The 21,671-nt window shown below is 35.5% G+C and overlaps 1 protein-coding gene across 1 annotated transcript in view; it reads left to right on the forward strand.

The window, feature by feature from the left end:
* toc (toucan) overlaps positions 1 to 21,671 on the forward strand; it is an 89,236-nt gene that overhangs the window by 18,356 nt on the left and 49,209 nt on the right. The window contains exons 2-3 of the mRNA XM_076118309.1: positions 3,305 to 5,757; positions 6,308 to 6,444. Of these exons, the coding sequence (XP_075974424.1) occupies positions 3,305 to 5,757; positions 6,308 to 6,444 (2,590 nt within the window). The remainder of the gene's footprint in view (positions 1 to 3,304; positions 5,758 to 6,307; positions 6,445 to 21,671) is intronic.

Consider the following 21,671-nt stretch of genomic DNA (forward strand, 5'->3'; position numbering starts at 1 on the left):
GGAGGTACCGTGTCCTGGCCACTTTATGGTGACTATTGAAGGAACACCGTCAGGTTTTTAGTCGGTATGCCCAAATTTAAAGCCGGAACGCCTAGCCGGCGGGAGAGCCCGACAGACCCCCGTTTCCTCCCTGGAGCGGGACATGCAGTAATGCATTTTCCTGACGAAAAAAAAAAAAAAAAAGGCGCCGCGTTAGGCCCAGCGCAGACAGACCGGAATAATCCTCGCGCGGTCTCGAGCATTTTCTTTACGGCTCGCGGATGCTCGAGCATGCTCGCGACTGCTCGAGCCTGCGCGAGGAAAACTTTCTAGGTTACCATTCTTCATTAAACAGGCCAGTTTTCGTGAAAATTCGTCAACGATGGTAGACTGGGCCATGATTATAATTGCTCTTTTGACTGAAGAAGAATAAAAATGACGTTCTCTCTCTTTAAACTCAGTAACAACATTGAAATTTTTCGTACGATGCTCGCGCGTCCTCGAGTATGCGCGGGGATACCCGCGCATCCTCGAGGACGCGCGAGCATTTTTTGTCAGGTTCAAGCAATTATGCACTTTATTATAATTAATTTAAAGTTGATTTTCAAGTGCGTTAAAAAAATCCTCTCCGCTGCGCTCCTCTTGGTCTGCGCTGACCCTTAACTATGCGAATGTTGTGAAATGCAATCCATTTCACGCCATCTATGGTCTCTATAGGGAAACGCAGGTTCAAACGATTTCTAAGTATTTTTTTAAATTTTCTAAAAATCTTTGAAATTTTATGCTATAAAAAGTATCCTAGAAATTGCTCCACTACTTATTCTATGCATATACCAAATTTCAGTGCATTCTATCCGGTAGTTTTTACGTGATAGAGACACATACAGACGGAGGACAGACAGACAGACAGACAGACAGAAAAGAAAATTATAAATTGCAGATTCGGTATCAGTATCCGTTAATAAACATCCCCCATTGGTTTTTTTTTAAATATATTCAATGTACAGAATTGACCTCTCTACAGATTTATTATAAGTATAGATACTACAAAAATCTATACTAAAACCTTCCTCGACAAACGCTCTATCGATTGCTGAAAACCGCAAGAAAATTTGAGGTATAGTGCGAGCGGCGAGACGTCGTCATTTTTAAAAATGTAGTGTTATTACTTTTTGTAATAAGGTGTTCAGTTTAAAATGTTCTTCAAATGTGTATTAAGTTTCACGTTCAAGTTCCTACGCCGTATAACAGTTGCAGGTTGCCCTTCAAAACGACCAGCATGAATGTTATTGCCGGTAGACTGTATATTGATTTTCATTCGTATTGATTTTACTTCTAGGTTATAGGTCAAACAGACCGTAATTGACTTAATTTAATGAAGAACTTATGAATAATTCGCTTCAGTTGTTTTCGTACGCAATCAGCCAGAACACTAGTTGTTAATGTTATTATGTTTGCAAGCAATGTTCCTCTTTTACACAATATTCATAATCGTTTATCGGATTAAATAGGCATGGCGCCAGATTGAGTATCTTGCGATGTATTATATTGCTATTATATAGCAAGTGCATGATAAACTTATTGAATTCTGATATGGATTGCATAAAAATATTATTGTTGTGTAAACTCACCTTACCTGATTACGACTCATATTTTAGGTTATATTTGCTACGAATAGCACGCAACAAAATTTAATTTATTTACAGTTTAGTTTACTTATGAAATTGATTTAACAAACAGAATAATATTGCTTTTTATGTTCTAGCGTTCAAGTTTGGTAGTCTAGCAAAAGATACCATTTGATTGGAAAATAACGTAGTAGACATTTAAATAATATTGGCATTGAATGCACGAAGATGCCAATATGCATAATTAGTAATGTTTTATGTATTAGGTATGTAATCAATCGGTTCGATCGTGAATAAATTGTGTTGTACAATACTTATGTGCATGCTTAAAGACTTAGTAGAATCTATATCTAATCTTTCAGGCGTTAACGTTGACTCAGTGAAACAGTTAAGCGATAAGCAAGGAAGAAAATGAACCTATCGTAGATAACGTGATATGCTACTAGAAAGCTATCATTAATATAGCAAAAAAACTATCTAGTTACTTGTCAATATTTGTTCTGATTGTATAATACAAATACATATCTTGATAAATTATGAAATTCTTTTTAATAATATAGCATTACTTCAGTAGATATTGATTGCAGTACGAAACCACACCGGAAAATGGTTGAAGTGCTGTTCAGTGCATTGTGAAAACCTAATTTATTGGTTAAGCAACATGTGCACCAGTGCACTACAAACGGGCATAATAACAAGTAATTGTAAATTAAAGTATGCGTTTCTACAACAAAAAACCTATGTGGATATAATATCATTATCGATAGATTTCTAACTTACCTGCCTTACATTATCAGGGCTAGAATAATTTCAGTGTGAGTGGGAACTCGGTCAAATTACAGAATGATTGTTACCATAGTCTCGAGTCGTGTAAATTAGTTTAAATGAGCAGTCGTGCTTGTGAGGGGAATCAGGCCAGTGGCGGTGGCTCCTCACTCGGAGTAATGTCGGTGTCAAAGATTCTCGGTATCGTTGTGTTCATTCGTGACTTTGCGCTCCAATAACATGTAGTAGCTGCCGTTTTTGTAATCGATTGTGTGATGGATGATGTTGTCTAGTCAACGACCTCTCTTTTATGTTTTGCAGACATTTTAAATCTAATACGTTTTTTACGAAGATTACTGTAAAACTATTGGATGCCTAATTTAGTTTTTTTTTTAAATTCGAAATCGTGACTGAATGTCTTTATTTATTATGTAAAATGGTTGTTTTGTTGTGAAATGATAAAATATATTTGCATACATGTATTTTGAATCGAATGACCTCACTGTAAGTGTGGTCATATCAGTGATTGGTTGCACTGCAATGTTAGTACACGTGTCCCCGGCAATAGTTCTGTGTGGTGTACTGTGCAGGAGGCACCATGCGTGACCGTCCTCTGAACCGTGATGTGTGCACACAATGGGGAGTGCGCACAGACACAGCTTTAGAGCATTAGGTTGGAAAACAAACCAATTAGTATTTATGAATCATTCGACGTCGAGTTTAATCTTAATTGGATTAAAGATACCCTGTAACAGGCTTATTCGTAATCCGCGATCTCAACGATTTTCCTGTTCCTTTCAGAATTCGTCTAAGTTAGCAGCTGATTAGGTATCCTACTTAAGGTTTCTATTCAACAACCTACTTAAATTAAATATGTTAGGTACCGAAACTATTAGATATAGCAGAATTAATAGATTTCCGTTTCTTTTCAGATCCCTGTCGATAAGAATGGCAAGTTAAGAACATTAGAATTGCGAGGGGTTTACTCCGCCTCAAAGGTCAAAAGCTTGGATACCATCAACTCCTTTGATTTAACACGAAACACCGGTCTTGCAGGGAGATCCCAAGGAGCCGATGCTAAAACTAAAAACGATGTTAAAGAGGGAGTCTTTAGCAAAACTTATGCATCGCTAATACCTAAAATGAGTTTAAACTTGGAAAAGGTAATTGAGCAGAACCCACGTATATTAGACTTACGTGAGAAATTAAATCAAATAACTAAGAAACAGGATTGTAACGTTGATAAAAAGACAAAAGGTTTACTCAATGATATAACTCAGCAATTTGTTGACAAGAAAGATGAGGATGAATCTGGACCTTATAGTTTGTTATTTGATCTTCAATCAGATCCTTCTACTTCTTATAATGAGAGTCAAGAAGTAAAGGTTTGGAATAGACCCAAATCTGAAATTATCGGTGAAGCCAATTTATTAAAGTTCAAGAAAAATCTTACTTCAGTCAACAAGAGTGCGGATAGATTACCAAACGTATTGAATTTTGATGATAAACCTATGAGAGAATTCGAATACTCCTGTGAAAACGAATTTAACTTTCCAGCCAAAAAGACGTTTAACACACATTCCAGGTCTGATTTATGTCTACAGTTAAAGTCGCACCATGTTCACACGCGGTTGTTTGAGTCCAACTTGAGTCCTAATGACAACTCATTGAGCAGGACTAACGAAGAGAATTCACTGGATGATAGTTTAGGTATATTGACCCCAGATCAAATGGATGATATTTGTTATTTGGAAAACGCATTTTCTCCAACAGTAGAGGGATTACCGATCTTTTGTGATACAAACGAAAGTAAAATATCTCCAGATAATGGTGATACCCCATCAACTGATAAGACTGAAAGTAACTCGGCAGCATCGACTATACAGAACGATGGATACGATAGTATAGGAATAGACAATAAAAGGTGCATCCCTGAAGGCCAGTTGGCTCCTATTGTGAGTTTGGAAACAATACTACCCAATGAAGAACACAATTCACTAATTTCCTTTGATTCTCCAGCTCATAAACGTAGTGAAACCTTATGTTCTGAAGAACCTTTGTCAAACACAACAAGGACGCTAGACTCCTTGTCATTGCATGAAAACACAATAGGAAAGGATGAGTTAACATCAAATTTGATTGATGAGGAGTTTATGCCATCTATTCACAGCAGTATTTTAGAACCTGTTAGTTCTATTGCAGAAAATGTTGTCAATTTGGAAATAGCATTGGATTGCAAACATGAGAATATTTTGATTACAAACCGAATAGAACAAACGCCTTCCCCAGAAGATTTGCCTTTAGACAGCTCTGAAATAAACGGAGAGATAAGTACCTATTCTCAGTTTTCGGCGTCAACATTGCATGATTCCCAAACTTATTCCGATGGAAAAAGTGACTATCCGAAATCTATGGAGACATCGAAAGTATCAAATAGTTTTATAACAAGTATTACGAGTATTACAAGCTTAGACGGTTATCAAGGCGACGGTGAAATGTCTAGACCAGTAAGCAGGGGTGGAGATCACTCCATAGAGCATCGTGAGGATGCTATAGAAATGGATTGGCAAAATGTTCCCGTGGCTCGAAGAGCAGATCCTATGACGGATTCTGATTTCTTCACAGAAAGTGATGCTGATGGGTTGGATGACCACATGCAGAGAGGTGATCGTAGAGCGCAAGTTATTGACGGCGCGCTCTATGGAGGGAAAAAAGTTAACGGCAATCCTCCTCTTATTGTGAACAGGAATGAAGATTCTTGCATGGAATCAAGTGGAGTATATACCGACTTTGAAAATCATCGAACGTCTCCTGTTTTCTTGAACGTCATAGACGATATGTCTCCTGATGGTTCCACGCCCTCCACTCGATCAGAATGCAGTCAAAAGAATGCTAGTACCGGAAATCTGAACGCTTATTTTTCTCCTCTGCAAGACCCATCGGAAGAACAAAAGTCCGATACATCACATGTAATTGATGACGATGAGACACCCAAAAATACCAGCAAAAGGAACTCATTGAATAGTGTTAAAGATATGAAATGTGCGGAGAAAAACAAGGAAGAAAAGAGAAGTTTCACGCTGAAGAAGTATAAAATGCCTAAGCGAGATGTGCCAAGTAAGCTGAAAAGTATGTTGGCGAATAGAAAGACTGATGCTGACAACAGCGTACAAAGTAGTCCAAAAACAGTTAAAAAGACGGATAGGCGAGAAAATCTTGCCAAAAAGAATTCGATAGACATCAAGAATGACTACAAGGTTAAATCATTCAAGGATATTAAATCGAAGGTGGACTGCTCATTTTCCTTACAACGCTCTCAGACGTCTTGTAGTGTCAGCAGGATGCTAAGCTCCAAGTCTACTAACACCAACGTAAAGCCTAAGAGGTAAGGATACATATCAATTAGTATTCGTGTTCACTACTAAGTAACTATCTGTGTATATCCTAATACGCCGGTAGACTTAAAGCGACTTTTATTGTAATGTTAATTTATTCAATCAAAGCACTACCATAATAGTATTTGTGACCATTAGTAGGTCTATGGAAGGCGTGGAAGTATAGCACACGTATTTGTATTTCACAGGCCATACATAAACCACTAGTAAAACGTGATTTGTATTTATGCAAACAGAGTTCAACGCTGTCTGTCACTATAAATTATGTACTGTTTTGAAATCGAGGTTAGCACGCATCTTTGTCATAACACTATTATCTATTTACACACGAATTTATAGATAGAATTTAAGTAAACACGCTTATAGAGGCCTGAATTTACTCTGGTTAATATTAATATCCTTAATTTTTACAGACATACTTTTGTGCTCGAGATCAATCTGGTTTTAGAGTCGTCAATTAATAAAATTCAAAGGCACAAAGAGCTTTAGACCACATATTATATGAGTATAATAATTGTTAAATGTAATGTTTTGTTGTAGTCGACACATGCGTATGCGCATGGAGCTCGGCTCGGCCGCCGGCAGCGGTAAGAGCAGCCTGCACAGCTCGCAGAGTGACATTAGCGCCAGCAGCACTCCGCTAGGCAAACATGCTACCAGCCGCTTTCCTCTACTTCGTAAGTACTTGCCTTACTGATTTTTTCTATGAGCACCCAGTTACTTCCACCAAGAAGAAAGTAAGAAGAAAAATTACCTTCGTTCTTTTCAAAGAAATGCCATCGACAGATTAGTGGAATTAATCCTATTATGTTTGATTATTTTCGTTAGATTAGAAGTCTTCTGTGAGACTATAGGAACCGAAAATTTAGAAAATAAAATCGTTTTTCAAATAACATTCTTATAGGTTTCTTGTTTCTCTAAAATATCACGGCGCAGATAGTTTTAACTCATACATATCCAGTAAATTAGATGCCCACTGTATTTATAATAACTAAACGTCCGTTGTTTGTAAATACAGCTGTAGTAGTGACGTTATACTTAAATGTCCATCAACCTTGATTGATTACACAAAACTGCGTAGCTGTTCAACTAAAATCATCAGTGGAACGAATGTGTGGATCTGTATGAGCATAAATTTTAGTATAAAACAATGAAGACGTTACGTCAAACTCTTATCTTTGTCTTTAGAACATAGAAGTACATGCGTGTGTACGCACAGATGAATGAATAAGAACATAGATCACGCGTATTCACCTTAAAACATCGTGATAACAACGCAATATTCCTAGCAGGTATTTTGACATACCACTCTACGCCAAGGTTGGCTAGCGTTGGTTCATGTGATTCAATGACGTATGTGTGTGTTATACCATTCACATGAACTTGTTGATTTTATGAAATGATTAGTACCTTGTTGAATTTTGTTTCCATTACCATTTTTATACATAAACATTTCCAGTTGAGAGTTTTTATATAAATTATTTTTCGGTTGCCAGCTATTTAGGTAAAGATTTTTAATCTCTAAAGGTAAGTCTTTTTATTAGAAAAGGGCATGAACAAACAAATATAATAAATAATAGTATTCAAAGTTACACCTTTAATTGCGATAATAACCATTAAAAAACATCACCGCCTGTATAAAAATACCAGCAGTTTCTGTTGCTGAATTCAGCAATCGTCTGATATCATGTAATTTTTAACGTATTTTCTTTGACATATTATCCATATATTATCATGCTCTATTCTACAGTTGACTTAAATTCCTCGTCGAATATGTCTTGTTAATGTTATCCGTATGAGCTGAGCCGCTTTCAATCGTTTATTTTTCACATCTACATACATATTTTTTGGTCTATCATACTATGGCCCTCAAGAGCGGAAAGCGTCTAGAAATTAATTATTTTATGTTATGATGAATAACTTTTCATAAGAAAAACATAAGAACCAAAAATGATTGTAGAGTTAAAAATCTTATACTACGTATAATATAATTAGTTTTGTAAATTTTGCATATGCACCCATTTATTATACATTTAAATTCACATACTAAGTTAAGTCCGTAGTCCACGAAGTAAATAAAATTCATTACAAAAGTGGAAATAAAAGCAATAACTCGTTGATAGCTGATGTTAATGACTTCGACCAGGTACCCATTGTGAAGCTACAGAACATAATATAAATAATAACGATTGTTATTTTTATTTATCATACATTTTTCTCATTGTTCTGGAAATATTCTGCATAGAGAATGTTATGATTTTTCTTGAAATTTATGATTTTTCTTTCGTTGTTTAACACGTAATTTATTATTATTTTGCACAGTGCTAATTTAGTGCACTTCGTAGAGTTCGTGTCAATGTAACGTGACCTTGTCTAAAAGGTTTCATGTTACTTAACGCCTTACGTATTGGACATAGCAATTATCACATTTGTGTGTATTATGTTGTTTATGAAATCGGAATATTTTAGAAGTACGTTTAGTATGGAATTTTAAGGTGGCCTAGGTAGATAAACTATTTAATTTCAGTTGTTGTTTTTAAAAGGGAGTACTACGTTACTACCGTTTTTTTTATTCTAAGTTCTCCTCGTGTAGCGCCTACGCCTCGAGTAATAATAGCAGCGCGCAGTGAACGTAACGGCAATACAAAAATGTGCTATGACTATTTTATCAGGCGTTACGTAAAATCTAAGTCTGCACAGAAATAACTTCATTTTTCTGAATAATCTTGAATAAATTGCTGTCTTATCGTAAATTAAGTAACTTTCAGCATATTACTTCTTGATGCTTATCTTTCTTCCCGGCAAAGTTGTTATAACCCTTCACTCTCTACTTTGTACTTTATAAGTACGTCCTTGGAGAGTTTATTCCTGAAATTTTGACGCATAATAAACTTATCATTTTATAACAAAAGTTTAATAACCCTGCAGAGAATTGAAGAGCACGCGCGTTGTAGTTGTTTGCTCTTACAATATAGTAGGCGTCATAGAACAGACTGCCTGATTTGTAAACCCGTGAGATTTAGAAAGATGTGCTGATAAAAATGAAAGTAATACTTGCACTGCATTACATTGCATGAACTTTTGTACTTAGGTAGTCGCGTACGATGAGTCACGCTGGGAACGGTTTTTCAAAGGAAATCCCCAGGCCAGTTGGAAGGGCTACTACTACTTACTTAGCGGTCTAAATACGTGTTTCCATTTAGCTTTAGCCTAATGAAAAAAAGTCATTTTGTAACTGTAAATAAGAAAATTATTTCTTTGTCAATTCAAATATAATTTTCCTTTCCATGTGAAAGTAAGTTAACTGTCACACGAAATGATTTTGGCAATGAATAGATGGCCATTCTGCTCACTAGTGCCAATTTATTTTTCATACAAAGATATAAAATTTGCGTGGACATGAACGTAATATTCAAAAGAAATCTCAATTAATTGATTGTGATTGAAAATGAAATTATTGCGTGTTGGAATATAATAACATCGGACACACGTTGATGCAGGTAACTTAACGAGCAAACGAATGCACTCTCTTAAGTCACCTTCAAGCATTTATTGAGCCGGAGTTGCACACCTACCCTAATTAAAAGTCAGCTGTGGCTGTAAGACAGGAACAAATCGATGCGGAAGGTCAACAGTACTGGCGTGCTGGTAAAGGCGCAAGGGAGCAAGCAAGGCAAGTGGAGACCGCATGGCAACTAGCGTTTCCTCTCGACTGGTTCAGTTCGCCAGTCGCCGGTGAGACGCGAGCCGGCGCGCGCCGCTAGCTTGTCGCGTCCGTGACGTCAACTTGCAACGCGAAAAATCAATGGATTCCCTTCTGTCACTAAGGTTACCCGCATACCGCATTTTCTCTAAGAAAATGTGTCATATGCTAGTGAAGTGTTGACAATACTCGCACCTGGGATGTTAGTTCATTGATAATGATAAGGACATTACGATGTTAAACGCAACGCGTCACGTGAACGGTTTACTTTCAAGTTTTGTTTTGTGTGGTGTCACATTTTAAGTTATTTTTCAAACTTTTACCATTTGTTTATCTACAGTTTAACGATATTACACTTGATGGTTTCTCTCGTGAATAACGTAAAAAAGTGTTTTATGGAAGCGCAATACATCTAGGACAAGGTGTTATTATTTATTTATATGTTATTTATTTTCGGTAGGTTTGTTGATCGTCTCCAAAGTACAGTTCTTAAGTAAGGCCTATGCAAAATCACTTGGAATTACTTATAGTTACTTAACTGTCCTTCATTAACTTTATGCGACAACTGGTTAAACAAGCAAGCTTTACAAGGCATTATTTTTTATGCAAACTAGGTATTTGTTGTTTATATTACACTAGCTGACCCGCGCAACTTCGCTTGCGTCACATAAGAGAGAATGGGTCAAAATTTCCCCCGTTTTTGTAACATTTTTCACTGGTACTCTTTTCAAATTGGTAGTAGCGTGATGATATATAGCCTATAACCTTCCTCGATAAATGGACTATCTCACACTGAAAGAATTTTTCAAATCGGACCAGTAGTTCCTGAGATTAGCGCGTTCAAACAAACAAACAAACAAACAATCAAACAAACAAACAAACTCTTCAGCTTTATAATATTAGTATAGATGTAGATTTTTTAAAAGTTGTTATTGCAACACAACAATCACAATCTAAAAACAATCGATTATAGAACACACATTCAATATGTTACTGAATTATTTATATTTAATTGCACACTTAATTAATGTTCCTGAATGTCACATTAGTCTCATGCTTAACAGCTGTCATATCAAAATGATCTGTTTATCAGAAGTAAATAGCGTTTACAAGTTAACCGGGGTCTCATTAGAAATCGATTATTTAATACTGTGTAGGTGAGTATTACATAAACCATTGTAACTCATTGTTGGTATCAGACGCTGCAGAAAATAATAGGCCAAATAGAAAGTACATTAACGCATGCTCGGTTCACATGCAACGAACCACCCGCCATATAATTAAAAAGTGATTTATAAAGCGCTTACGATTTGTATTGTCTTTACTGTGACTGCATTTTTTCACATTTTCTCCTGCAGTTAAAAATTGCATGCTTCAGCGTTCAATGGAACTAAATTTCAGCGGATGTTTTGTCTCACGAACGACTACGGTGCATTCGTGCTTAAGTAATGTTATGAACAGAGACGTAATCGATATAAAAATAATCTATTTCACCTTTCACTGTAACATTGTCATGTATCTACATAACTGACAATATCTGCTGATAACTATATTGAACACGCAAAAAGTAATTGTACGAATTTTTAATTGACAGAGCTAACTCGATTCGAAAGCATGAAATTGGAGAGTCAGAGTCATGATATAGATAAATTTTATCTTTAACATCTACTTCAGATGTTTATGACAGATAAATACATTTTCGACTAGGTATTTAGTTTATAGATACGTTTTATCGGTACTGACAGTCGATAAGTTCCATTTAACTTTTCTGAAAATCATGTTTTCCAGCTGTTTATGTAGCAGACTGAGTCGTTCCTGTATTTATTGCTGTTATAAAGTTTAAAAAGAAAAGTTTTGTTAGTTTACTGGTCCCCATTCAAATCAATAAAACTTTCATGTGAATCTCCAACAAATAAACATTGATAGTTTCGTTGTGATGTATCACTCTCAATTGTCTGCTTTATTGCTATTGTATCGTCGTTCGTAGTTTATGTCTAGATTGTCATAGGTGTTGTTTACACTTTGTAAATAAATAGATGCATTAGACATTCTTATTCAGTTAAACAAATAAATGTTTTAATACATTATTAGTTGTGTTAAAAGAAAGTTGTAACGACTATATTAATACAGTACGTAGTATTCGGCAGTGTACAAACCACGTGGCAGTACATATACAGCGCATGTTGACACTTATTGCCGCCGCCGACTTGTTTTTGCTTCAAAAGGATAAGGCGTGTGCAAGCCATTTGCATAAAATTTGCTGTAAATGGCAACATCACGTCTTATGTTTATATCGGGAAAAGTTAATTTATTTCCTATTACTATCTAGATATATTCAGACAACGGGAAAGGTTGTAGACACTTTATTTCACTTAATATTTTATATCATAATCCGTCCTAAGTTGACATTAAAGAACGACAAGTCTGAATAATAGGTATGGTTATTTAACATGTGAATGGTAACAATCGGTGAATGGTTGGAAAGCAACAAAGTGCACCATAAGCCATATGTTGGCGACGCCCATAACAAGTGTTCAGTTTACGTCACAATACTTTAATAGTAACGTGAATGTTTCTTACACAATATATTGTATGATTGTTCTTTTCTTTTTAAACACGTTTCGGTTGATATTAGAAAACGTCGTTATTTCGTTTGTACATGTCATCTATGAATGTACCAAGACTGCTTAAAAACAAGCGTACGATATTGTCTGATTAAAAATACTTGGCAGTATCTCGGTATTGGATACGTACTTTATCATCAATACAAGATTGATTGCTTTTCATCTGTCTCGATGACGACATTGATGAATAAGGCGTTTAGAAATCTAGTATACAATCTAATTCATGAAGATCTTCCAAGAAATTCCCATGTATAATTTGAAGCAAATTGAACTGAAAACAGGATTTCATAACGTGTAACAACATTATAAGCTTGCTAATTAGCCAATTAGCAATGTTAAAGCTTTAAAATTAATATAATATAAAACTTAAAAACTACTACAAATATACCTAGTCGCTTTAATCTTTAAGATCAACGTGAATTAGGAAAGAAATAAAATAATGGCATTTCTATTAAAATATTCATAACGGTATATTGTCCACTGGTGTGTGAACTTTCATAGCTGTTCGTGAGCACGGCGCTATAGTATTTACACTTGTCGTGTACATACAGGTGCAGGTTTCTATATAAGAGCATAGTAAAGGTTAACCCTAAACCGTGTAGTATAAAAGTGGAGACAGTATTAAATGGTCTAGGCGATACTTGCGAGTGAAATCCGCTGGAAGCCGATGCAGTGTAACGGGTTATTCTCGTCGATGGATTTGTTGACGAGTCGAGAATCGTTGACCCCGTCGGTGAAGGCGAAACCGAGTGCGAACTGTTCCACTACGTGTTCAAGTTAAAACCACGTCTCAGTTTTGGCGACTGACTAACTTAAACGTAGCGTTCTCTCGAAATCGCAATCAGTCAACATACTAACGAATTAAGAAAGTGTTGTTGTATTTGGTAAATGCACCGCATCTCAATTACTTGACACATTGCCAGTTACTTAATTACAGAGATGTGAATATATAGAACAAAGTTTGATATTCTAAATCAATGTAAAGAAAGTGTACTAACGTTAACATTAACTCGACTTTTATAGTTACGGTGCGTTTTAGTAGGGGTTATTGAGCCGCCTGATGACAAACAAATGATCGGCTCTAATGTTCCATGAATTTAATATGAAATTGTCGTCCCAATTTTTGTAGGAATCGATTTCTATAACAACCCGTTGTGTACTCAATGGAACGACGAGGTTTCGTCTGACCTACATTGGACACATTAAACCATGGCCTAAAAGCCTACGTGACATTTTAGCTATTATATCATTATCGTCATTAGCTGCATCAAAGGTACTCAGGCCATATAAGACCGCCCACTGGCTTGCGCCTCCATTCAAGCAACCCACTAAAACCAACCATAAAATGCTATCAGAATGTGTGTTCCAAGATTTCACTTTTAAATATGATTTACAAGTTGTAATATGCGTATAAAGAAACGAATAAAGCCTCTGATTTGGTAAACAGTACCTTTTGATTCGTCAATTATCCGTATACAGCAATTATGTAAATGTTGCCATTTTTTTCGGTTTACTTTCATACTTTGCTGTAGATATTTCGTGTTGGAGAATGTCCCACCGTGGCAAATTATTAAGAGAGTTTTTCTACATTCATTGTAGAGATACGAGACCTCGTAGGTGAGTGTCATCGTTTCACTTTTATTTTCAAAGCCATAAACAATGGACAGACCATCTGATTGTTTATTGATATGTTTGTTATTTATGAATTCTTTGAATATAATGTCGAGTATGTCATAATTATGATAATGAGTAATGGTAATGATCAGGAACTCGGTGGCTAGATCATACCGTTCGAAGTCCAGTCAATTTAGTCGTCACATATCCACTTAGTCCAGTTACAAAAAGGTAAACCGTTTTAATGGGTACCAGTTACCACTTTACAGTTCCCGGTAAGGTTTCCCGTTGATTGTTTGGTGCTAAGTTAGCTCCAGCCTCCCACGAGTCGTTTGCTTCATTTATAAACTGTTGCTATTCCAAGAAGTGACATTACAATCGTGCGTATGATGGATGTCCGTTTTATCGTTATTTGTAATACCGCCATTGGACAATGTTGCTGTTGAAACAGAATGACTTAAATGTCAACTCAATTATCGAAAGGAAGTGATTCATTATTAACCCATGAATTCGTCAGGAAATAAAAGATCAATGCTGTTCCTTAATTTAAAAAAGCCAAATTTCCTTTATCACAATTGGAATTATGCCTTTAACTACTTGTATACGGGGTATATTATGAAGAGATAGGTACTTTAATACTGTTCATAAGGCTCACCTCGGAACATTAACTACAAATATTTAGACTTTAGCAGTTAGCACCCTTAACATTACCTAAATCGTCCATTAAATTCTAAAACGGCACCTTATGGTACAGGCTTTTGTTGCTAGCAGACGAAAGTGTGACGACCACCTTTTTGTGGTTTTGTGACCGCAACAAACCAGTCCCGATGCGAGATAGTTACAGGTGATTCCTATAGAACAGGTTCCTTTTCGTATTGTTGAAAATCAACTTCTTTGTACTGTGAGTGAACGCACTGATATTACGAATAGCGTATGTGCTTGGGTTAAGCTACTTTTACTCGAAGGGAGGTAGTAAGTACCGGTGCTGTATTGCACTAAAGGTTACTACACAGAAAAGTTAATTTTATGAAATATTAATCAAATTTATCTTTACATTTGCAAAGATTTAAAAACTTAATGGTGATTGTTCAGTGCAAATGTTCGGTATCATATCACATTATGGCTTCAATTAACAATTTACTTTACGTAACAAACAATTTAACGTACTTATTCTGCAGTAATTATTTTGAAAGGTGTTATCAATGAACCATTATAGCAATTACCGCATATAAGCGAGTCAAGTTTCTTTCCGAGTGTGGTAGAGTGAGGTAGAGTAACTTTCGAATTAACAATTTTCCATCAGAATGTATGTATTGACCTATGCTAAAATAGGATTATCCGGAGTTTAGTTTTGCTTGTAGTTATGTTGAGTGATGTATTGTATCACACTATCTCCGTTTAAGTCTCGCTATCGTGAGGTAGAGCGGATGAAAGCATAGACATTGCTTCGAAAGCAAAGTAATTGCTACCTATGTGTTGTTTTTGCTTACCGCAACATGCTTAGCGGTGTCGGCTTTGGTACATTCTCGCCTATTGATATACCTGTCACAAAGCAACGTTTACAGCCGCTACGTGCGGATGCGTTCAATAATGTGCTCTACTGTTCAATAGATTAGTTCCAAAGAAACGCATTCATAGTATCGCGTTTCGTAAGCGTGTTGGTATAACTGTCACGTTTTTGTCCGATGTTTGAAGGCGAAACGGACTTGCGACTTTTTTTCTCATAGTGCTTAATTACTAACGTCTAACCTAACATATTTAACGTTCATTAGCAATTTTTGTGCTGGCTACTGATTAAAACTAGAGATAAACGTAACAAATTATCGACGAAGAAAGTTGCTTTGCATTAATGGCTAGCTTAATTTAGTCATGTATTCCAGTATGGATTAGATAGGCAATAAAATAGACAGTGACTGAATTGTAATGAGTGAAAAATCGAAGAAATCGTCTGGTTTATGATCTTTACACATGTTCAAGAATTACCTGAGAAAATTCATTTGTGTGTACAATTGCTTCATTGTTAAGAATTCTTCGTTAATCGCAATTAATTGCTGAATCAATAATTCATGAAATAGTGAGATGTCAAAGGCCTTCGGGCGGCTTGAACAACTTTGACACTAGGTTGACCACTAACTATACGATAGAAGAAGAAGAAGATAAGCGTTACGTGATCTGTATCGCTTTTGGTTTAAGATGATGGAATAAAATCATCAGTAGCAAAGTTTCGGACATTGTTGGACATCGTGCGTGATGTCTGCGTGTGTGTCAGTATGTTGGTATGGTCGCACTGAGCTCGGCAACTCGCGTAACTAATGGGAACGCGCTGTGACTTCATAATTCGACGTTACGTGACATTAATAATTATTTAGCTTTCGTTCTATGGATCCCAGACTATAGTTGGACGTGTACGTCGGACATGTCAGCTAAAATTTATATTTTATGGGTTCAGCACGGAGTTGATACCTGCCGAAAATATAAAGTACCATCGTAGAAACTTAGAAAATGACATCTTCGACTTAGTAATTATTGAGTACCTACTATCACCAGTTTTAAATTCCTGGTACGTTAGAAAGATTAACAAATATATAGAAACACTAGCTGAACCGCGCAACTTCGCTTGCGTCACATAAGAGAGAATGGCTCAAAATTTTCCCCGTTTTTGTAACATTTTTAACTGGTACTCTGCTCCTATAAGTCGTAGTGTGATGATTTATAGCCTATAGCCTTCCTCGATAAATGGGCTAACTAACACTGAAAGAATTTTTCAAATCGGACCAGTAGTTCCTGAGATTAGCGCGTTCAAACAAACAAACAAACAAACAAACAAACTCTTCAGCTTTATAATATTAGTATAGATATGGGAAAAGAGTAATTTAATGTCCTCTAAAGGTCAATACAAAAATATCTCTGTTAATCTATAATTACAAGCTATCAGCACAAGTGAATGTTTACAAGTGGATCATTTGTAATGATCAAGTTATCTGAGTGGAAAGATCTCGGCTGAACTATTAACATGTCACATGTCACACGCCACTTGGCCTTTGGTGACATGTAATTGCTCTATCAAGCGAGATTTACACGCGTTCCAACCAACACTCATTGTCACATATGCTCTGTTTATAATACGTTTACAAAACTGAATGTCCTTGTTTTAACTGATCACAGTAATCGCTTTAAAGGTTGAACCTTGTTAAATGTCCAGCAAACATGTATGACAGTGAGTACGGACGTGGAAGAAATATAAGAGGCGTGTCATTGTAGTACGTGGGCTGTGACGCTCCGTGCGGTCAGCAGTCTGCGCTCATGGGAATAGTGTGTATGCAAATGAAGAGTCCAGTCTATCAATGTAAAGCAACATTTTAGTCGCCGAAGTCAATCACGTACCGGATGTTAATCTGTGCTGTCTGTGCATGTGTCCTCACGCAGTGATTTAATCTCGCCGACACGATACCCATGCTGGGTGCTAGCGAGCAATTTGCTATTTAAAATGTTCATACATGTATGCATACTGCCTATTCCACTTACGTATGTATAATATATGAATGCAAGTACTAAGCTGACCTCTGTGACTTTCTGATCTCGCTACTCATAATAACTGTTAACGCAGATTCTTATACTCCCTGAACAGTCTCTTTATAATGTGTGGGATTATCGAAGTTATTGTTTCCTTTGAACTTATTTGTTAATACAAAAGTCCTTTGTAGACATTTTGTCGTACAACATTGTGATTATTTAAATTCTTCAAATTAATCGTAACAAGATTAATACGTTTGAGACCATTGATTTAAAACCACTTTATGGGTTATAACCCATAAAGTGGTTTTAAAGCAAGGTTTTTAATAGAAATATACCGTGGGTTGGTAAGAAGCCGTTTAACCATCTACAGCGGAGCTCCTTTCAAGTCGACTGCAGTTGGCATCACGCCAGCCGTGGTCGTGGCGATGTTTTGTATATTACGAAATTCCGCCAAAACTGTTGCAGTAGGCAGGAATGACCCCGTTTTCAGAAGCTATTATGATATGACATGATTATTTATTATGAAACGCACATCACATTAATTTGTTTAGAATTTGCTAATGTATCCCATCTAATACGAATGAGACAGTGATACTAATACGGATTGGATATGTTGTTTTAAAACACAATTTGCAAGCTACAGAAGCTTCTCCGCTATTTGTATACTGAAGAAACAATGAACTTAAGTCAAAAATACAAACATTGTGTTGTTAAACAAGGCACATTTTCCGCTAGCAAAACTATTAAGGTACCTAGTTTTTCTTTGAGGTCACAAGGACTTCGATCAGAATTCAGTTTAAAACAATAAATATTATATGAAACTATTCAAATATAAGTATGTGTGACAGACATTTTAAATATTTCTCTGAGATATGAAATCTAACTACATTATCTGATCGACACCACGCGAGCGGCTAGCGCCACCATGTTTCTCCATGACTCGGCCGTTGACCCAAATTGCTTGCTTACCTTTATATTTCATAGCAGACTATTTAATGCCATCAAAAACATTCTGTAAAAACCTCAAGTCTCGCCGTAAAAAGTTGTGAGATCTATATGATACCAAGTCGATTAATCTATTTAGTTTCTACTTAAAGGGCCTTCTGTCTTAAGTTATTACGTATGTTATTATCATGCCAATTAAAAAAAAATACCTTTAAAACAAATAGACCGACCTGGCCATCGCATGATCACACTACACAGCACGATGAGAAGTTAATGCTCCTGAAATGTTAATGGCGAATTTGTGTTTTCTTGCGATGACCAAGTCGATCTATTTGTTTTAAAGGTATTTTTTTTAATTGGCATGATAATAACATACGTAATAACTTAAGACATAAGGTCCTTTAAGTAGAGACTAAATAGATTAATCGACTTGGTATCATATAGATCTCACAACTTTTTACGGCGAGACTTGAGGTTTTTACAGAATGTTTTTGATGGCATCTCACTTCTTTTTGTAGAGCGAACATATGTAAGTCCAATTTGTATGGAAAGACGTTTTTTTTTCATAATTCAACATATTTTCCTATGGGAATGTTGTTCAGTATCATGGGCTAAACACCCTTACCCACCCTATACACCCTCCCGTTATGCCTCATATAGTAGGTACCTAATTACACCTATTTATTTTATTTTCTACAGTAATAATAATTCATTAACTGCAAATGTAACCTTGTAATCTTATACAGTTATATGGGATTACAAAGTTATTGTTGCAGTTAGTGTATTTAGAAAACTGGACCGAAATTAGAAAATATTAAATTTTTCCCATGATTAAGACACTAAATCCTATTTGTATTCTAAATTTTAAGCATTTAAGTCCGCTAGAAGTACCTCAGACTTTTGATGATCGGTGAGTCAGTGAGTCAGTGAGTCAGTGAATCAGTGAGTGACAAAATTCAAAATTTTAACAAGTTGTCATTCTTAAACTACTGGTTCAAATTGACTGAAATTTTAAATATACCGTGTTTATACAATGACTAATTAGTTGCTGAAAATCCAGGCTTTTTGTTTTATCCACAACGAAATTATAGGGGTGTCAAAAATAGCCCGAATTGCTTCGAGAAAAGGATGTTACGGCCGTGCCGCTTTTTTTTTGCTCGACTTGCGGGGGCACTTCCGTGCCCCCAGATAAATGGTTGTTACTGATATTTTATACTTACGCGCGTTTTGAGCCATTAGTTTTATATCCGATTGTCACATTTACGAATCTTACGATAGCTACATACGTTATAATATTGTCAATTATCTTAAACATAAATCTCCGATAGTATCCTGATATTGTGACGTATCTCTATGATATAGGCCTATTGATGATTCGCATCACTGAGTTTTCTGTCCTATTAACCAACTGCTCTGGAGACGAAGTTGTCAACTGCTTGCTTGAAGCGAATACCTGAACATTTGAATTCGTTCAGCTAGCAGTAGCTAGTAGCTGCTAGTATGTCTTCTAATGTTGTCGGGTACATTTAGCATCCGTTTTGTAACCAGTTGTTCGTATTTCTTTTATGGGTGAGTCGTATCAGTGACCGATTTTATATAGAGCAGCCCTATTTTTAGAAATATTTAGAGCATGCATTGTGTGATAGTTGTTTTGAATGGTGTGTTGTGTGACAGATTACGTGTGTTTTCGTTTTCATGGTACAATTCTTTGTCGTATCAGAGTCGTTTATAAATTACACAGTGTGTTGTAAAAACTAGATATTATAAAAGTATACAACTTTTGTAATATTTAGTAAGAGTTCGTTTACCTCCAAGTATAACGTGTCTAGAACGGGAGAAACATAAAACTTATGAAATCTAATCGTTTCAATATTTGTCTATTCGATGGAACAAATGCGTATTTATTTTGAGGTTGCTAGTTGTTGATAGTTCAAGTAGTCAAGGTCAACTTCCAAATGTCAAAAGTTAGGAAAAATGCCAATAGATGTGGTTGAAATCCAGTTATGTGTATTTAAAACACTTTAAATATTCAAATTAATTCTATATTATTATAGGCATTAAGACACACGTTTGTTTAATAAGTTTATCGATCCGTAATGAACATAAAAACAACTCAAATGTTGCCAAACACGTTTGAGCTTAGAACTGTTATTTATAGCGAAAAATTCGCAAGTAAATAAAGTTAGCTTTATTATTAGCTATCTTAGTTTATCTCCTTTCGTCTGATTCTTAGTTTTCCTTGTATTTTCTGCGAGACGAGCCGTCCTTGCGCTTAAATGACTGAAGTGCCCATTGTATCGTACTGCACCTAGGTAATAATCATACCTGAGTGTTGTTTTAATGGCATCATGTTAAGGCTATTTTTATCGGTGTCGTAAGTTTTATCATACATAATGACCTTTGGGATTTCGCATCTTGTTCTAAACCAATCGAAATGTTTGACTATGGCGAAATATCAGAAATATTGCTTTAAAGTACCAGTTTGTGTCGCGTGCATAGAACCTAGCCAAAAGTTTTTTTTTCAATGAAAAACCGAGTTATCGTTAGTTGGACAGTTAAATATAATATTTACAGCTAAAATGTACTGGCATAAAGCAATATCTTTGACCTGAATCTACAAATACAAGCATACAAACGAATAAGCTGTTCATCCCAACTAGCACACAAGCTGCTTATACAGTCGTTATACAGCCTGATAGTTGCATAAGAGTCGTTCAAATGCTGTACAATTCTCTATAAGTTGTATACTAGCTATTTAAAAAACCCTTTAACAGCTAGGCGGGACAGTAGCCGTTTAGTAGGAAACTAATGACTTATAGTGATATATGAGCATGTAATTGCAGCGCTAGACAGCCTAGGGAAGTATAACTGAGTTAATGGAATCTTCTATAACACCGTAAACTGTATAAGGGGACTTTAGGAGATAAAGGAGTTTAAACGGAGTTATGCGTTGCGCTTATAGCGCTCAAGAGCGTAAATAAGCTTTTTGTAATGCCTTAGGTTCTATAACAGATTTTTTTAGGGCTAGTGTATTACTCATCTATAAAAGAGTTGCGTAGGTCTTTAATAGCGCCTTGAGCGTTATATCAGATATTTATATGGCTTCTGTACGGCAAATAGATGTATAAGGTATCATTCGAAACATTTTTACAGCCATGGGGATTACAGAATTATGTTAAGCATCTAAAGCGCTATAACCGAGTAATATACCTTTATACTAAAGCTTAAAATTATTATCATAATATATTTACATAGGTGCAGTGGTGGTTCAGTCTGTCAACTGTTTTTAAAGAAAAAATAAAATAAAATAAAATAAAATAAAATAAAATAAAATAAAGTAAAGTAAAGTAAAGTAAAGTAAAGTAAAGTAAAATAAAATAAAATAAAATAAAATAAAATAAAATAAAATAAAATAAAATAAAATAAAATAAAATAAAATAAAATAAAATAAAATAAAATAAAATAAAATAAAATAAAATAAAATAAAATAAAATAAAATAAA

This window comes from Anticarsia gemmatalis, chromosome 9 (assembly GCF_050436995.1).
Source record: "Anticarsia gemmatalis isolate Benzon Research Colony breed Stoneville strain chromosome 9, ilAntGemm2 primary, whole genome shotgun sequence".
NCBI classification, from domain to species: Eukaryota; Metazoa; Arthropoda; class Insecta; order Lepidoptera; family Erebidae; genus Anticarsia; species Anticarsia gemmatalis.